The sequence below is a fragment of the Arvicola amphibius genome, chromosome 6, assembly GCF_903992535.2.
Source record: "Arvicola amphibius chromosome 6, mArvAmp1.2, whole genome shotgun sequence".
Lineage (NCBI taxonomy): Eukaryota > Metazoa > Chordata > Mammalia > Rodentia > Cricetidae > Arvicola > Arvicola amphibius.
In genome coordinates, this window is record NC_052052.2 from 94,062,576 (window position 1) to 94,082,270 (window position 19,695).

The following is a 19,695-nucleotide window of genomic DNA, read 5'->3' on the forward strand; positions in this document are numbered from 1 at the left end:
CAGAGCTAAAGATGGATTTTCCAAGGTATGTGACCACTTATTTTATAACTCCAAAATATATTTTAAAAACTTCTGGTAAACCGTTTTGCTATTGGAGTTACATAAGCAAATAAAAGCTAGTTTGAAGTTTCTAAGACTGCCACTCCACTGCTAGATAAGATACAGAGAAACCCGAGAAACCTCATTTCTACCTTCTGTAAGTATATGGGGGGGCATAATAAGATGCAGATTCTTGAAGATACAGACTACAACACAGAATTTTCTAGTTTTACTGCTTGATGTAGAAAGCATAAATAGCCATAAAAATGTTAATTAGGGAGAATATTAAAGATACATAGTCTCACTGATGCCATATTTTAGAGTTGAAAAGTACTCATAACTCAGAATGGTGAAATTTGCCCAAAGGCTACAACTAGTTCACATTATAAATGGAAGTTGAAACAGATCAAAATAAATAGCACTCAGGAGGCAGAAGCAAGTGGATCTCTGTGAGTTCAAGGCCAGCATGGTCTACAGAATGAGTTCCAGGACACCTAGAACGATACAGAGAAACTATGTTTCAAGAAAAGAAAGGAAGGAATAAAGGAAAAAAAGAAAGAAAGTAGAAAGAGAAAGAAGAAAGAAGGAAGGAAAGAAAAATTGAAAATGTCAGCTTTCTAGTAAGTATAGTATGCATCTAATCTGAATTTCTCTGAGTATTTAGACTGCCCTTCATTGTTCTAAAAGTGAAGAGTAGTTCTTGTGTTGGGTTAGGTTAAAGAGGTGACTCCTGTACTGTCTCACCCCAAATGCAAAAGCGCCTAAAGGTCTTGCAGTGCTATAAATAGAACCATCATCTCAGAGGACGCTGTAGGTTCAAGCCGTTTGCAGGACATCCACCTCTTCCCCAAAGAGTACAACTGTCAAGTCTTTCTACTCTTCATTATAATCTTATTACACATTGTTTGTAAGTCTAAGAATGTATCATTAGGTAAATGAAACAATAAAATGTAATAGAACCTAGACTTTGTAGGCAGGTTTTCAGACTGTACTTATTTTCCTATTGGAAGGTTATTTGTAAGCTGCAATCAAGAGATTGGTGCTGCCAAACAATCAGAATTACATGGGACATCCTTCATCTTTTTTCCACCTACCTCTCTCCAGGACTCTTCCATATGTCTCATTCCCACATCTTCCTGTTCCTACTACTTTAGATCAGTGTCCATCTTTTCTAAAATATCAAATTGCTTTTTATTTTGAGGTATTTAGGGAGAAATAAAAGTAAACTAAACCATAACCAATACCAGCTTGGAATGTTATTTTAATATTACTGTGTCAATAATGTTAAAATAAAGATTGATGAATGGGCTTTTTCTATACTACAACCTACCTACCTCAGAGTATTACATCTTACTATATTTTTCTTCTCATAATAAAATCTGTCAGGATAGCTAAAAGTTCCCATTGAATAATCTCTGTATAGCTCACTAGAACCATTGTATTGTAGGTTTGAGCATCTGCATCCAAAAATCTGAAATCCAAAATGCTCCAAAATCTAAGACTTTTTGGGTGCTGACATGATGACATAATTCAGATGATTCAGTGTCCATTGACTTTGTCTCATACATATTAGGAATAATCTGTACTATTACCTTCTTGTTATGTGTATAAAGTATGTGTGAGACATAAAAGATTTTCTGCTTAGATTTGGGTCCTATTATACATGTACACATATAGTCCAAAACTGGAAAAATTATGTGAATATGCAGTAGTCATTGGAAAAACAAGAACTCTGAAATGCTTCTGGTCTCAAACATTCTTCTATATAAGAGATATTCAATTTATTGTCACACTAGACTGGTAGATTTTGGTAAAGCACTGATCACCCTAAAATTCCGATAGATTGCAATTATTTTGTAGTTTGAACACTTGTCTATTGGCTGTTAGGAAATGGGGCATTGTTCAGGTCTCATGCCACTCAGGCTCAGAACAGTGATGCCTTCAGTATCATCTAGCTTTTACCTGAAACCTCCTGGTCTAGCTTGTGCTTCCTTGTTCACGCAGGCAAGTATAAAGAGCCAGAGATTTTCATATCTTTTCTATTAGCTGCTTTCAGAAAGACATACTTTTACCTGCATGCAATCTAAGCAAAGAAAAGAAATACTCATTTTTTATGAAATCTATATTCTGTAGTCTCAACTTTAATTTAATATAGTTTTTCTACATATTCCTTAAGTGCAACTGTTACTTTGTCATAAGCAATCCTCACATATCTTTAAAATGCATAACACATATTACAGTGACTTATCAGGTAAATTTAAATACATACACTGGCCCATTGACTTCTTGTTCTGGAGCTCGTGACTCATAATTATGTACAAATACTGGAAACATAAATCCTTTAGATTTGCTACACCAAACCTTTGTTTTGTTTTTACTTTTTTTTTTTTTTTTTTTGGTAAAACCAAACCTTTGTTTGTTATCTGTACATGTAGATTTTGAACTTTTGGAGAACATTTAAATATGAAGAAAGTTGTTTCTGGAGGAAAAGCTTTTGTTGAAAATTCTAGCCCTGAGAAATGCAAGCTCTTTAAGAAGGAAAACTCTGTTTGGAGAATTGATACAGTACTAAGAAGCCCTAACTAGTCAGTTTGAGACAGTAAAGAATTATTTGTTCTTTTATTATTTTATTAATCTACATTGTCATGGGCAGTGTACGAAGGGTAGGTGAATAGATTTGGTGTTTATATCTACAGAAAATCTGTATCCTCATGTGTTAGCAAACTGTTGTTTATCTTAGACTCATATATTCTAAAGGGATTTAAGCATTCAAAGGGTTTGAAAAGATACATTTACATTTAACACTACCCCAACCTCCTTTTTCTCTGTAAGTTCTAATTCAAGATAATAGAATTATTTAGTGAATAAAACAAAAATGTGAGTCTAAGACAAACAGCAAATTTTAAAAGTATAAGTAAGCTAAAGAAAAAACACCAGGAACATTTAAATAAATGCTTAAAGCTTGAGCAAATGGAAGGTGAGATTCTTTGCCTTGAACAAGCAGGTAGTAAGATAGAGAATGCAAAACAACCTCAAGTTAGCTAAAGTAGGTTTAAGTATTTAATACTTTACAACTCTTGGTATGGTTAGGCTGGTGGCTATTTCAGAACAGATTGGTTCCTGCCTAGGAACAGGTCTTTCCATTGAGTCAAGGAGAGTGCAGACAAGAGAAGGAAGAGAAGCAGGAAGATGCTGGGTTTGACAGGACTCAGTTGGTGAGGTGTGAAGCATAAAAACTCATCCTTACTTTATAGTAGAAAGTACAGTGATGCCAAATGATTAAGAAAACATTTTTTTAAAAAGAAGCTAATATATGGAAGACCCAACTGTGCAAGTGGCATCCTAAGTGTCTCTTAAATAGTAAAATGTTATATCTTTATACAGTCCTTTGAATTAGAAACTCTTATTATTCTTGTTTATGAATGAGAACACTGACCTGTAGAGAAACAGTTTGCTGAATGTCTCCTTGCTGGTAAAATAGAAGAGCTGACTTTTTCAAAAATGATAGGCAGACTCCAAAACCTTCTCTCCCGTGTTGATTTATGCCTGTAACCCAGCACTTTGAGAAGCTAAGGTAGGAAGGAGAACCATGAGTTCAAGGCCTGCTGGGTTATCTAGTGAGATCTTGTCTCAAAAATCAAATCTGTCCTCTTAAATACTATATCTCATTATACAATATACTATGATGATATATTTCAATCTATACTCTTTCACCTCATAAATAACTAATCTGTGCCCTTCTTTTTTTTGCATGGTGCCACATTTCCTACTCCCCTCAAGGAGCAATGCCTTCCTGGGCTTTTCTTCTTCCCTACTCTTAAAACCTACTCTGTGGAAAGAAGCTAATAAACTCATTCATTCATTCACACCAAGGTATAAATGACTGATATGACTTGTTACAAAGTAATACTCCTTTAGGGTTGAGTCTTTTAGGGGAGTGGGGTGGAAAATGTTAAGGGACCATAAAACCTTAACCCAGACCTTAAGGAGATGTAGGTATAATTTATGTATATATCGGTGTGGGAGGATGAGTAAGCTGGATGGATTACCATCTATAGTATTTTGATTACACATTTGTATATATGGTTTATAAAAATGCTTGTACTAGAAATTAAGAACACAAAAGTTGGACTGAGAGGCTAAAAAGGAATATTTTCACTATGTATTCAAATGTTTTAGGAAGTCTCTGTATAGTTTCCCTAATTCATTATCTGGTGGAAGAGATCATTATAATCCCAAGAAACAGACCCCATGAAATACCTTTATTTGCTTACAATCATGAATGAAATAAGGTGGGTTATTCGTGTATCTGTATTTGATCTAGGACTTGACACCTACATCTTTCCATACTGTCTTCACTCAAATCATGCCCTTTCATTTCCTTCTTTATAAGATTTCACATGTATTCCAATTTTATTCAGTTCAGTAAACACAGAGTGCCAGATCTTTGTTTTGTTTCAAATGTTCCATCTTCTAGGTAATACTATATATAACATGATACAGGCATGTGAGTTGTTAAGTACTGAGACTTGATCTGCTAGAGAAGGTGAAGGCAATGGTGTTTGAGCATGGTTTTCCTAGTATAAAAAGGCATTTGTTAAAATAATGGCAAGGATCAAAATAGTCCAACCTGAGGGTAAAGCAAATACAGAAGTATGGAAACACAATGTGGCCTGATATTTCTGAAATGTATGAGACATCAAGGAGTGTGGAAATATCTACTTTGTTGATTTTCATTGTTAGGAATGTCATATGCCTAGAGAATCAACAAGTTTATGTTCATCTCTGTCAGTATATGACACCTAGCCTTTTATATAAGAACCTTGCTGAGCACTTGACTATGTGCCACTCACTGAGACTTTAGCCACTGGATGCTTACACCTGAGTGTCTGTGTAATTTATATCTTCAATTTTTTTATGGCAACTGGTACAGTCTTCTCTGAGGGTCATAGAAAAAAAAGTGACAGCTTTTATTCAGAGCTGAATTGCCTCATCCTCAGTAGTGTTGAAGATCTGGAACTAAAGTAGTAACACAAAAATTACCATGTTCTTACTTACTGTGACTAACAACGTACTAGTGCTAGTTGGTCACAGTAATTCTACGGCAGATTCTTGGTTCAGTCAGTACACTTTTCTGCTGCCTGTATGGTGTTGGGGAGACAGCAAACAGTGGAAGAGAATTGGAAGGGAAATCCTCCTTTTCATGTGTGAAAAGTTTACTTAAAATTACACCCATGAACTTTTTGAACTTGGTTCTCCAGGCAAGAGACATTACAGAGAAGTGTTTGTTCAGTCTCTTCCGCTCATCATGTCATTAGAGAACAGAAGGCAGGCTCTCATGGAGAGTGAGTGCATTGTTCTAAAAGAAAGTTACAGAGAGCATACTGTCAAAACAAAATTATTTTTATATTAATTTACTTGTAACTTCTTTTTTAAGGATGCTGGGCAGTTTTATGCAAAATACAAGGAGACAAAATTAAAGGAAAAAGAAGATGCATTGGCTAGAATTCACATGGAAACACTTCAAAGTGAGTTTTAAATATTGTTTATTTTATTAACAATTTCATATAAAACTAATCAAAATTCAAATTTTCCTTTAAATTTAACATTCGTTGAATTTTCTGTATTTTCAAATGGAGTCACTTGTATTTACTATAATACACATGAAAAATACTGCTATTGAGCCACACAAAATCCATTATCTGGATAGGTGAATCAACCTGGGGTCATACAACTCAAGTTGAGACCATTCAAATCTGCAAAAACGAATAGTCTTTCAGTACTAAAATTATAATTAATATTTAATGCTATGAATAACAATATATTAATACTTTTATTGTTATGTTAACAAACTGTATGTTAATATTGTACTATAGCAGTGGATAAACTTGGCAAAAATCGTTTTTGTTTTGAAAACCTATGATTCTTTTGTAATATTGTTGTGTAATACAAACCTCCTCAAATAAATTATGAGAATATTGAAAAGAAGCTGGCATGGGGACTCCTACCTGTAACCCCAGCAGAAAGTTGAGACAGAAGGCATACTCCTTGAAGACCATGAACTACATATTGAGTACCAGGCCAGCCAGAGCTCTACGGCAAGATCCTGCCTTAAAGAAATAGAAACAGGACTGGAGAGATGGCTCAGGTTATGACCACTGGCTTATCTGACAGAAGACCCAGGTTCTATTCCCAGCACCACATGGCAGCTCAGAGTCATCTGTACCACCCATTCCAGGGAGTCTGAATCTGACACCCTGGTCTAGCATCCACGCGTACCATGCACATGAGTGGTGCACAGCTATACACACAAGGAAAGTACCTGTATGCATAAAATTTAAAAAAAAAAAACACGTGTTTTCAAATTTTAAGAAACAAAACAGAAAATATAGGAATCTTCCATGGAACACAAAAACATTTCTTGACTGTTTCATGTCTGTCTTTCCCACATGTCCATGGTTTACACATACTGCTTATTTTATTCACAGCAGTTATTACCACTCAGCAGAATTTATTAGTTCTGTTTATATCTACTTTCTCTCAGTAGATATAAACTCTACAAATGTTAGGACTTTATTTTGTTCACTGTTGTGTTTTCAAGACATAGTTATTTTTAGGGGAAGTTTTTTTGTCACAATTGTTCTTGTGTCTGGGCAGCTTTAGAAGAGGAATGGTTTCTTTTTCACTTTGTGTCTACAATAGTGAGCAGTGTCCTGGCACACAGTAAATGGTGAGTGGATGAGTAGATGAATGTATATAACCCTATGAATAGTAGTGAATGCCAGCTGAGCATCTCTGTACAGTACCCTGTCTCAAGAAGCATGTAATTCAGTTCAAAAACTTCTAACAGCAAAATGATACTTAAAGCTTGTGGAAAGGAGGCTGTTTATTGGTTTTCAGCTGCTCAGCCCCCAAAATAATCATACAGAAACTATATTATTTAAATCACTGCCTGGCCCATTAGCTCTGGGTTCTTATTGGCTAACTCTTACATATTAATTTAACCCATCTCCATTCATTTGTTTATCGCCACATGGCAGTGGCTTACCAGGTAAAGTTCCATCTGGCTGCAGCGGGGCTTATATGGCTTCTCTTTTACTCTGCCTCCTTTCTCTCAGCATTCAGCTTAGTTTTCCCCACCTAGCTCTGTTTCTCTATAGCTCTTCTATAGACCCAATGCAGTTTCTTTATTAACCAATGGTATTCACAGCATACAGAGGGGAATCCCACATCAAAAACTGTATAATTATTTAAAGTAGATGACTGTAAAAATAATCGAGATGATAGAGGATTGTGTATAAAGGTTGCTAACTGTGTGTGTTAGGCAGTAAAAGTAGGCAAATGAAACTCTAAATGTAATTTTTATAAAATTGTTACTTTTAAATAAAGTTAGCATTTTTAAACCTTTTAAGTGAGTCAGAAGTTAAATGAATCTGTAAGAAAATACAGTGTCTTAAAAGTAATCCCAAATTTACCTGTTAAGACAGTAGAAGTTTACTACATTTGATTGCTTTCTTCTTAGCTTGTCATTTTCATTTAATTTTTACAACAAATCAACCTTTAAAATTTTGTAGTATATATTGAAGTTGTTGAATAATAGCAGATTAAGAATATATGCTGCCCTTATGAAAATTAGAGGTAAACATGAAATGTTTATCACAATATGAAATCTACATTGGAGGTCTGTAAACATTTTTTAAAATTTGTTTAACTGGATTCTTTTCAGTTTAATAAAATTCTGTTCAGTTAAAATTACCAGGTTTAAAAATTCTGTTTTCTTATTTTGCTACTTAATGAAAAATTATGTAAAGAAATACAAAATTTTAAATAGACAAGCATCTGGAATTTTTTACTTCTTTAGTAAAGATATGTAATAAACAACCTTATAAAACTCATAGCAGTTCATCACTAACTAGCCTAGCGTTCATATGAGGTTTGTGTTATAAAACCATCTTGGTTTTTCATATCAATGATTTATTAGAAAAGGTGGGAGTATCAGTGTTAAGAACAGTAAAGAGCTATTACACTCACTGTTAGCAGAGTCAGAAGCTGTCACATATTTTAAGATATAGTTTAATGGTTACATAAAAGGAATCTTTACGTTTGGTTAGTTGGTTGGTTTGGTTTCTCAAGACAGGGTTTCTCTATGTAACAGAGCCTTGAAACAGAGCCTTGACTGTCCTGGAACTTGCTTTGTAGACCAGGCTGACCTTAAACTCACAGAGATCTACCTGCCTTTGCCTCCGAGTGCTGGGATTAAAGATGTGCACCTCCATACCCAGCTGCAAGGAATCCTTAATTTTGTCAGTTTAATCATTTTCTGCATTGTACAGTTTAAAAAAGAACATACTTCTAAGAAATAACAACCAAACATGACAAAATAAAATTTAATAAAATAAACCAAAAACTTGCATATCAAAGTTGGATATGGCAACCCAACAGGAAGAAAAGAGTCCCAAGAGTAGGCACAAGAGTCAGAGGCCCACTCTTTCTCACTGTTAGAAGTCTTGTAAAATAGTAAGCTAATAGCTATAATATATACACAGAAAACCTAGTGCAGACCCATGTGTGCCCTGTGCTTGCTGCTCCAGTCTCCAGGAGCTTACATGATTCAGAGGGCCTTGTTCTCCTGGTGTCCTCCATCCCCTCTGGCTCTTTAGTCTTTCTGCTTCATCTTCCTTGAGATTGCATGAGCTCTGAGGGGAAGGATTTGATGGGGAACTCTCATTTAGATTCTCTCCTCAAAATGTCTGGCTGTGTGTCTCTGTATTTTGTTCTCATTTGTTGCCAGAGGAAACCTCTCTGAAAATAGCAGATATCAATTGGAATTATTTTTTTGTGTGTTTGTGGGGTTTTTTGTTGTGGTTATTGTTTTATGATCAGTTGTGTTTGGTTTTACCCTGTGTATTGGGGCTATCTAGTCTCTGGTTCTTGCTTACCCAAGCACTGTCTGGTATGTGTTCCTTCTAGTGGAATGAGCCTTAAATCAAATCAGACAATGGTTGGCTAATCCCACGAGTTTTGTACCACCATTGTCTTAGCATATTTTGCAGGCAGTACAGATTATAGGTAAAAAGTTTTGTGCCTGGGTTGATGTCCATGTTTCTCTTTCAGTAGTCTACAAATCTTGAGGTAATTCTTAAATATTTTATTATTTAGAATAGTGTATAGTGTAGTAAAAGGAGCGGCGCACTGCAGCCCGGCTCCCGCTTAGCTTTACCCGAAATAATTACATGGAAACTGTATTCATTTAAACACTGCCTGGCCCATTAGTTCTAGCCTCTTTTTGGCTAATTCTCACATCTTGCTTTAACTCATTTTTAGTAATCTGTGTATCACCACTGGGTTGTGGCTTACCGGGATGATATTTACCGACATCCATCTTGGGCTGGAGCTTCATGGCATCTGCCTGTCTCTCCTTTCTTCCCAGCATCCTGTTCTGTCTACTCCGGCTACCTAATTTTCTACCCTATTAAAAAGCCAAGGCAGTTTCTTTATTTAACCAATGAAATCAAAACCTCCCACATCATTTCCCCTTTTTCTGTTTAAACAAAAAAGAAAGGCTTTCACTTTAACATAGTAAAATTACATATAGCTAAACAGTTATCAAGCAAGAATTACAGTTACAATATTTATATCTATTTTATCTTTAATCATAACAAAGGAAAACTATAACTATAACTAACCATTCTTCAACTCCTTCAAAGACTCCAGAAGGACATAATATTACCTAAGTAAACAAGAAGTAAGCAACTTCTAAAACTCTAGAAATGACAGAGACAACTCGCTGCCTGGACAGTCACCCAAAGTTCCTCTGTACTGTTGGGGCATCCATCTTCGGCCTACAGGCCTATAGTATCCAGCAGACATTTCCATGAAGCAGAAAATTTCTAAGGCAGTTCAGTCAGTATCTGTTGTGTCCTACAGTATGTCTTACAGACTCTTTCATGAATCAGGAACCCTGAAAGACCATATGGCTATCAAACTCCATAAGGAGCCTCTTCGATGCCCATCGTCCTCTTGAAGTAGATTGGTGCTGCCAGGAGCAGACGTGTCTCATTGTCATGAAAAGCCCTAAGTTATTAAAACATTTTAAATGCCAAATTCTATAGTCTTTGAAAGAGATGAAGAATGCCTATGTAACTGAAATATATCTCTATATATCTAGAAAATCTAACTAACATGACTACAAGCTTGACTATTATCGATGATTAGCCATTAACAACCTATATTTCCTAATTAAGCGTTACATTTTTAAATGAACTACACAATCAAAATACTTCAGTCAAGAGCAGAAACACACACACATATATATATAAAACAAAACTGACCTTAACTTTATACCAATAAAGCAAAATTTATACCAATTAATTATTCATATGTATATCATATCCCCCTTTCATCATAAAAGAACATTTATAAATAACATTTGGGAATGTGGACGTAGTTATTTTTCTCCAAACTTCTTCCTGCTGTATAGGGGCTCTATTAATCAGGTCTTTTATGGTGTATCCTGTGTGCTAGGTTGCTCTCAGTCAGCAGTTGAGCAAAGTAATTTTCTGAAGGTGTTTATGGTGATCTTTCAGGAGGGCATGGTCTATCATACCATATCGGGACAGAAGCAATCCACAGGGTCTCATCCTCTGTGAAAACAAAAGAAGACCCTCTTTTTGAAAGCATCATATCCTTAAACCCAAATTCTGAAGTCATAATACCCTTATGATATCCATTCTGGTTTAGCTTGGCAGCCCATATAATGAAATGTCTCTCTGTACTTAGCTCCTTCACAGTCAAAACATTCAAAGAAAATATAATATACAGAATCCAAACTCTCTGAATTTTCCATTTTTACGTCGCTTATTTTTCTTTATTTCTTTTAAATAATAAATAAATAATAAATAAATAAATAATAAAGTCTCTTTAAAGACTTTACCCTTTTATTAAGGCATTAACTTTGTTCTATATATTCTTTTTCTTCTCTCTCCCAAGCCTACATATGTCTAACACTATGACCCATTTAGAGGTCTTTTATGTCTGAATTTGTCCTATTTCATTGCCTGTAACTTTTTTACTGTCCAGGAGCACTTCTTAAAATGGTAAGCACTTCTTAAAAACTTAAGTTGCGCCATGCAGAGGTAATATGGTACTGCCTATTTCCTGCCCAGTCTAAACCTTAACTGCGTTGTTATTATGATAATTACAACAGTTCCTGCCTGAGATCAGCACAGTTCAACTTGGGGCAGCCTCGCATCCATTCGGTGCCCCTGAGCTGCGCACAGTTCCAGGCACACAGCAGTCCACATTGCCATCAAGCCAGCCTTAGCACTTTACTCACAAAACCCCATCCAAATTCTCTGTCTCCCGCAAGAGACAGAGGTTGCAGTAGGAGCATGGCCCAGCCTGCATTTTAAAACTGCGCGGCTCCTCCTCCCCCCCCCTCCCCCCCAGGTAGGAGCCGCACTCAGCACTTTAACTCTGAGAATGAGCTTTTTATCTGAGTTACAGCCTAATCTGCCAGGCAGAGCCCTGCGCAGCCTGAAAACGTCTCTCTGTGTGGTGGCAGAAATCCACCATGCCTGACCAAGCCTGATTCTGCCAAGGGCATGGTCTCAGCTATTTTTATTTTCCTCCTGATACGGAGCGGACACACAAACACACAATAGCCGGAGTTTGCACCCGCAGCAGGGCCCAAGAAGCCACATTTTAAAATGGGGCAGCTTTTTTTCTGGTGCTGTTGCTGAATCAGGAAATCTCTCTACAGCACGCCCTAGCAAACAGCAAAAAGCTGTGTTAAACTCTATATTTGTGTCTAGAATTCTTTTAAAAGCCCTTTCAGGTTTTACGTGGCGTTAGTTAACCATGTTGGAGTGCCACTTGTAAAAGACAGCCTGCCGCTCGGCTCCCGCTCAGCTCCCGGCCGCAGGCTTGCTTTACACCCGAAATAACAACACACAAATTGTATTCATTTAAATACTGCCTGGCCCATTAGTTCTAGCCTCTTTTTGGCTAATTCTCACATCTTGCTTTAACTCATTTCTAGTAATCTGTGCATCACCACTGGGTCGTGGCTTACCAGGATGAGATTCTAACCCACGTCCATCTTGCGCTGGAGCTTCATGGCTGGAGCTTCATGGCGTCTGCCTGTCTCTGCTTTCTTCCCAGCATCCTGTTCTCTCTACTCTGCTTACCTAATTTTCTGCCCTATCAAAAAGCCAAGACGGTTTCAATACAAAATCAATACAAAATCAATACAAAACAGAAGACCCTCCCACATCAGTGTAGGTGTGTGTATGTGAATGCAGGTGCATAGAGACCAGAGGTGTTGGTTTGCCCCTGGAGCCACAGTTACAGACATTGTGAACCACCACAGGATTCAAACTTAGGTCCTTTAGAAGACTAGTTGCTCGTAACTGCTGAGACATCTCTGTAGCCTTACAATCAAAATTTAATAAAAACTTGAGTAAGATTTACACAAGCAGCATCCAGATACTGTGTTTTTTATTAACCCATAAGTTTTGTTAATAAGCCTCACAATGCTGCTAAAAAGAAAAATTTTAGATTTTTGTTCTCTTAAGTAAAGTATAATTGATGTTATTACCTCCAAAATTCTTGTGCTTGTACCAGTACTAACTATGTAGGTTTTATTGAATCACAATTATTGGAGGGATACTGAAAGTACTTGGCAAATAGAAATCTTTGGGCCACTTAGGCATGTTTTCTGGACATTTAGTTTTGAAAATACTTGCCTTTTCATTTATAAAATTTTGCCAAGTGCAAAATGTTGGATGGTGCAAACTCATGAATTATTTTAAAAGCACAGAATTAAGTAAATATTTACTAAGCTTTTGTTTATTGGTTTTAGGAGCCTGCGTTTACAAATAGATTTATGTTGTACAGCTTTGTACATTATGTCTATAGTTTTCCCATAAGACATGTAAACCTACCTTCCCATGTGTGGACTTGTTTTCACTCTGGTGTTGCTTCTCTGTATTGGTGCCCACTGCACCCTCTCCTTCATCTCATTACCTACATGCCTTCATATAGCCATCTGTTTTATAGAATATCCAACCTTATGGAATAATCAGGTATGTGTGTGTAAACATGAATAAATGTAAGAATATGTAAAAGCATGATTTTGCTTTAAAATATGGAACCATATGCTTTTCTGGTTTTTCTTTTGCTACTTAAATTTACTGACATACCCATAAAATTATTAATGTATCTCTGCTTCAATTTGATTTAGTATTTCCTCATGTAGATAAATACATCAGTAATTATGTAGTTGTGTCTCTTAGAAGGCATTTACTGTTAACTAGTATCTCTATAAACAGAAAATAGTCTCACACATACACACACAAAAAAAGCACATACATACGTGTATATGTGCATGCAATTACATTCAAAATTTTTATGCCCAGAAAAGGTTTATATATTTAATCTTACTAGATCTTCTTAGACTACTATCCCACAAGATTATAACAGAATAATTCACATTTCTAGAAAGAGCCTTTCCTCTGCCGGAAGTATATGCTACTAGATTTTTTTTTAATTTGTACCCTCATGATAGGTTTTAAATCATACATGGTATTACTTGAATTTTCATTTCTTTAGTTTGAGAGTATAGGCTTTTTCCCCATTTTTAAAAATAAATTTATTTTTTTTTATTTTTTAAAGATTTATTTACTTATTATGTATACAATATTCTCAGTATTCTGTCTGCATGTATGCCTGCAGGTCAGAAGAAGGCACCAGATCTCATCACAGATGGTTGTGAGCCACCATGTGGTTGCTGGGAATTGAACTCAGGACCTTTGAAAGAATAGTAGTGCTCTTAACCGCTGAGCCATCTCTCCAGCCCCTAAAAATAAATTCATTAATTTTACATTCTGGCCATGATTTCCCCTTTTTCCTCCCCTCCCATTTCCCCATCCCGTTTCTGTTTCCGTCCCCCAGTCTACTCTGTTTTGTTTAGAAAAGGGCAGGTCTCCCATGAGTACAAACAAAACATGGCATATCAAGTTGCAGGAAGGCTAAGGATCCCCCCATGTATCAAGGCTGGGCAGGGTGACCTGTGTGAGAAATAGGGTCCCAAAAGCCTATAAAAGAGTCAGAGATAGCCAGTTGGCAAACACCTTTAGTCCCAGCACTCAGGAGGTAGAGGCAGGAGGATCTCTGTGAGTTCAAGACCAGCCTGGTCTACAGAGGTAGTTCCAGGACAGGTGCCAAAGCTCAGAGAAACTCTGTCTCCGGAAAAAAAAAAAAAAAGGTATTTCCATCAAGGCAAATACTATGGTGGTTGCAGACATCAACAAGCAACAGCAGCACTGCAGTGATCTCAGTTTCTCAGTTTGTGTCAGCACGCCCTATGATGCTCCTATAATGTCACTGTCTGGTCTATCTTCAGACAACAGATGGTATTCCCCTTAGTGACAACACTGAGAGGCTGCTTCTCTTTCATCTGCAAACTCCCCTGGCCTCACAACCACATTTTTACTATCTGATATTTTTGTGTGCATGTGAGTATCACAATGCCACTGTGAAAAAACTCATCAAATCTCTAGATTAAAAATAGATAATCCATAAACCTTTCAGTTCAGAGGGAAAACGGTTTAACAATGGATGCCAACAAAACTAAATACTCATATGAAATAAAACCAGCACAGTCTTATAATGATATATAAATTCCATCTAGAAAAGAAAATAGATTTTTAAAAATGGAATTCCAAAAATCTTACAAAGATTAACTTAAAAATCATGTGTGTGCTATATGAAGTAAGAGGAAATCTTAACTTAAATCACAAACCCAAATACCATAATAAAGACAAGGACAGCATTAACACCAAGAGATAACAAATTTGGAAAGAGTATCTGCAACTCAGAGGGCAAACAGAAAATTAATAAAGAAATTAAAGAAAGTGATTAGTTTTATAAATAAGAGGATGGGCAATCCAAGAGAAAAAGTAGTAAAGGTCATGACTAGACAATCCAAATGAATAAATCCACAAGGCCACAAAATAAGAAACCTATACTCAGGGACACCAGATCTCCCTGGGGAAGGGAGATAGCAGAGATTTCATGAGTAGACTGGGGCAGGTGGGGATGGGAACATGAGTGATGAGGTTGGGGGTGTATGCAGAGACCACTGGGGAGAGGGGCAGCATTTCAGGGCCAGGTAAAAACCTGGCCCAAGACTCTCCTAGGAATCTAAAAGGAAGACTTAGACTCCTAGCAATAGCAGGTGCATAGCCTGAACTGGCCGTCTCCTGTGTCCAGCTTGGTGCCTAGCCCAGTTGTCATCTGAAAGGCGAATTATCCAGCAGCTGGTGCTGAGATTAAAGGCGTGTGCCACCACTGCCCGGCTTTTTTTTTTTCTTTTTTTCTTTTAAAAAGGGTTTCTTTGTAGCTATGGTTGAACTCACTGTATAAACCAGACTGGCCTTGAACATATAGAGAGCTGCCCGCCTCTGCCTCCTAAATAATGGTTTTAAAGGTATGTGTAACCATGAATTAATAGCCTTGGAAATATTTTTATGCAACATTTGGCTGATGTTCCCAGATCCGATTTTCTTTATAAAATATTGAAAATATAAATGTGTATCATTAATATGTAACTAATGTGAAATAAGGATATGATTAAGAAATTGAGGGTAGTAGAAATGGCTCAATGGCTAAGAGTGCCATGGTGCCGCACACCTTTAATCCCAGCACTCAAGAGGTAGAGGCAGGTCGATCTCTGAGCTTGAGGCCAGCCTGGTCTACATTGTGAGTTCTAGGACAGCCCCAGCTACACAGAGAAATTCTGTCTCAAAAAAAGTAAAACAAAATAACAACAAAAACAACGAAAGAATGTTTCCTGCTCTTCCAGAGGACCCAAGCTTCCATTACCAGCATCCAGGTTGGATGAGTCACCAACTGGCTGACCAGCTGCCTGTTACTCCAGATCCAGGGCATCTGACACCCTCTTCTGGCCTCTGTGAGCACCTGCATATATGTGGCACACATTCACATAGACACATACATATACACATTAATAAAAATTAATCATTAAAAAAATAAGACACTAAATTAACGCTCTTTCCATTGTCCCAAACAAAATGTTTTAATGAAAGGTACTTTGAAGACTAAAAGTATATGCAAACAGATAGTGTGATCATGTCACAATCACATTGACAGCATCTGAGTTTGTTATTAAATAATTTAATGATCAATGCTCAGTAGAGCTTGTAGCTATTTACAACAAACAATTCTGTCTTGATAAAATAACATGTTCTTCAAAGATCTATTCTATGAATACAGTGTTAGAATATTTTTAATTTCTTTTTATTCTGAACAAATCTCAATAACTGGTTCTTTTACTTATTCTTTTTAGAGCAAAAGAAAGTTAAAGTTAAAAAACTGAAACCAGAATTTCCTGTATATATGCCTTTGGAAAATGCATATATTCAGTCTTACGATCATGGGACTTCTATTGAAGAAATAGAGGAGCAAATGGATGATTGGCTGGAAAACAGGAGCAGAACACAGAAAAAGCAGGTAATTAAACTTTTAAAAGTTGATTTGAAGATGGACATCAAATCCAGAAACCAGGAAGCACAACCATGAGCTGTAGCCCCACCCAGCAGATGTTTGATAACTGGTTTGTGTGTTTGCTGCTATTGTAAAAGTTGGTCTACCTGTGTAGCCAAGGCTAGCCCAAAATCTATTATCCTTTTACCTCTACCTCCCACATTCTGAGATTGCAAACCAACACCATTTCTCTGTGTGTAAATAAATGTTTACACTTGTTTTAACTGAATAAGAAACCTAAAGTAATTCACTGTCGTTACACAGTTCAGAGAACTATTATATAGTAAACTTGTTGACAATTGCAAAGATAAAGGGTTAGAATAACGGCCAGCAAGAGAACTCAGAGGATAAAGGCACTTGCTACCAAGCCTGATGGTCCAGGTTCAATCTTTGGAACCCACATGATGGAAGGAAAAAACCAATTCCCACAAATTGTCTTTTGTCCTATGAGGGGATTTTATCTTTGTAGGGTAAGTTCAGAACCTGTCCTTCACTTTTCTATTCTATATAGAGTCATTTTGGGAGCACTAGCATTAGTTTGTCTTTAAAGGTCTGGAAAACTCGGCAGTGCATTCATCCAGCTTGATTTATTTTGTTAGGAGATCTCATTATTGCTCAATGTCATTGGATGCTACTTATCTGTTTAAGTGGGCTACATCTTCTTGCTTTAAATGTTAGAAGGTCATATGTGTCTGGAAATTGTCTTAGTTATTCTGAACCTCCTATTTTATTGGAATATAACTGTGTAGAATATTTCTTAATGATCCTCTGGATTTAAGTGATACCTGTTAGAATTGCTGTTTCTCCCTAACTTTACAGATTTGGGTCTTCTCTTTTTCCTTTGGTTAGTTTGCCCAAGTTTGCTAGTTTCATTTTTTTCCAAAAGCCAACTTTGTTTCGTTGATCCTTTCTATTATTTTAGTGTCTGTTTCATTGAGTTCAGCCCTGATCTTTTTTTAAATTTCCTTTACTGATTTTAATTTATTCTACTTGAGACAAATCACTAGGTTATTTGAGAATATTCTGTTTTTATACATTTGCTACTTCTCACACATTCTTATATATTGTTTCAATTTTAATTTAATTATAGGAATTCCCTCCATTTTTTCAATGGCCTAGTTTTATTCAAAGTATATTATTGGTCAGGCTCTATGTGTTTTGCATGATATCTGTATGTAGTTCTCTTGCTATTGATTTTATAAACTAGTTCCATTATAATCTGCTAAGATGCAACAAATTCAGTTTTTAAAATTGTTAAGATTTCATTTTATTTTATGTGCTTTGGTGTTTTGCCATGGGTGTCAGGTCCCCTAGAACTTGAGGTACAAACAGTTGTGAGCTGCCATGTGAGTGGTAGAACTTGAACTCGGGTCCTCTGGAAGAGTAGTCTGTGATCTTAACCACTTCTCCAGCCCTTTGTTCTGTTTTTGTCTGAATGGTCACTATGAGAGTAAAGATTTCCACTGTTGTTGATTTGCTCTGATTCTCACTTTATGTCCAGCAGAGTTTTATAAAATTGGGTGTTGCAAGTTCAGTGTATGTATGTCTATAATCATTATATCCTCTGATGAGTATTACCTTTATGCATATGTGGTACCTTCTTTTTTTTCTCTCTTAATTTTGGCTTAAAGTCTGTCCTAGTAGATATGAGTGTAACTACACCTGACTTAAGGGTTCTATTTTCCTAAAATATTATTTATCATCGTTTTACTTCCAGCTTTTACTGGTAAGGCAAGCTTCCTGAATGCAGCACATTGTTGAATCTTTGTTTAAATGTAGTCACCCTGCATCTTTTACTTGGAGAATTAAAACTGTTTACATAATTATTGTTGAAATGAATGGTTTATAACTTACTGTATTGACAATATTTGGTTCCCCCTTATTTCTCATTTATTTGCTGCTTTCACACATTTTATGATTGTATTTTTCCTTGTCTCGCTTGTCTTTTGATGAGTCTGAGATCTGCTATGTTCTAGTCATTCCTACTTTTTGTATTAACTGTCTGAAGGTTATAACTAATTAGCCTTGACTTTGAGCCTGGCCTGATGCTTTTTATTATGTTTCATCTAGTCTGTTGATGAGGGAGGCTCTGAAGTGTGTGTGTGTGTGTGTGTGTGTGTGTGTGTGTGTGTGTGTTAATCTCATCTGTTGAGTTTTTTGCTTCCAAGATTTCTGTTTGATCTTATTCAAAATCTCTCTTTATTGAGTGTCTCGCTCATCTCCTGTATTTTTAAATTCATTCAGCTATTTGTATATTTTTGACATTCATTTATATTCATAAAAGCCACTCTTTTAAAGGGCTGAGAAAGATCAAGGTTCCTTGTAAGTATGGGATCCACAACACTGGTGCTGTTTCTCCCTGCAGTTGTTATAGGGGTGAATATACGGGAATAGGATATCAATCATCAGTTTTGCTTGGTTGGATCCAGTTAGTCAGCTGAGGGCTTTTACCTCCCCTGTTCTCTAAGTTGTAGTATCCCAAGGTTTGAGTACAGCTAAGGCCATGGCTAGAACAAGGCACAATTTCTCAGCTGGATTGATGTGTAAGCTAGTGACAAAACACCCATTCAGAGTACTTGAGTTCCAGGTTTGATCACCTTACAGAAGAAGAAAATAAGGAACAACAAAACAAGTCAGAAAAAAAGAAAAACTGAGAAACAAATAAGTGAAAACATAAGCAAATTAAAGAAACATAGTAAAAACCAGCATCATATAAAAAAGGGTGCAAAATTAATATAGAATAACCTAGATGTTATAATGAATGTATGATTATCTTTTTATAAAGGAAGAAATGAATGTATAGTCAGTGGTAAATGGCTTGTCTAGGTTATGCAAGGCCCTGAATCCTATTCCTGGCACTTTAATCAGTCAATAGATAACATTTCAAAAGGACGATGAAAGGAGGTAAAGGGAAAGAGGAAGAAGAAAAAATGAAGCAAAAAGGGAAATAAAGTGGAGGAAGATTATAAAGGAAAAAACACTTTTTTCAGTTGAATTTTAAAAAAAATTTACAGCTGAGCTTGGCATAGCGGCATACAGCTCTAATCCCTGCACTTAGGCAGAGACAGGAGAATATCGGTGAGTTCCAGC

The 19,695-nt window shown here is 36.4% G+C and overlaps 1 protein-coding gene across 1 annotated transcript in view; it reads left to right on the forward strand.

Annotated features, from left to right (window-relative positions):
- The window catches only part of Dnajc1 (DnaJ heat shock protein family (Hsp40) member C1), a 170,938-nt gene that overhangs the window by 89,667 nt on the left and 61,576 nt on the right, over positions 1 to 19,695 (forward strand). Inside the window, exons 7-8 of the mRNA XM_038335270.2 lie at positions 5,477 to 5,567; positions 16,409 to 16,572. Coding sequence (XP_038191198.1) covers positions 5,477 to 5,567; positions 16,409 to 16,572 — 255 coding nt within the window. The remainder of the gene's footprint in view (positions 1 to 5,476; positions 5,568 to 16,408; positions 16,573 to 19,695) is intronic.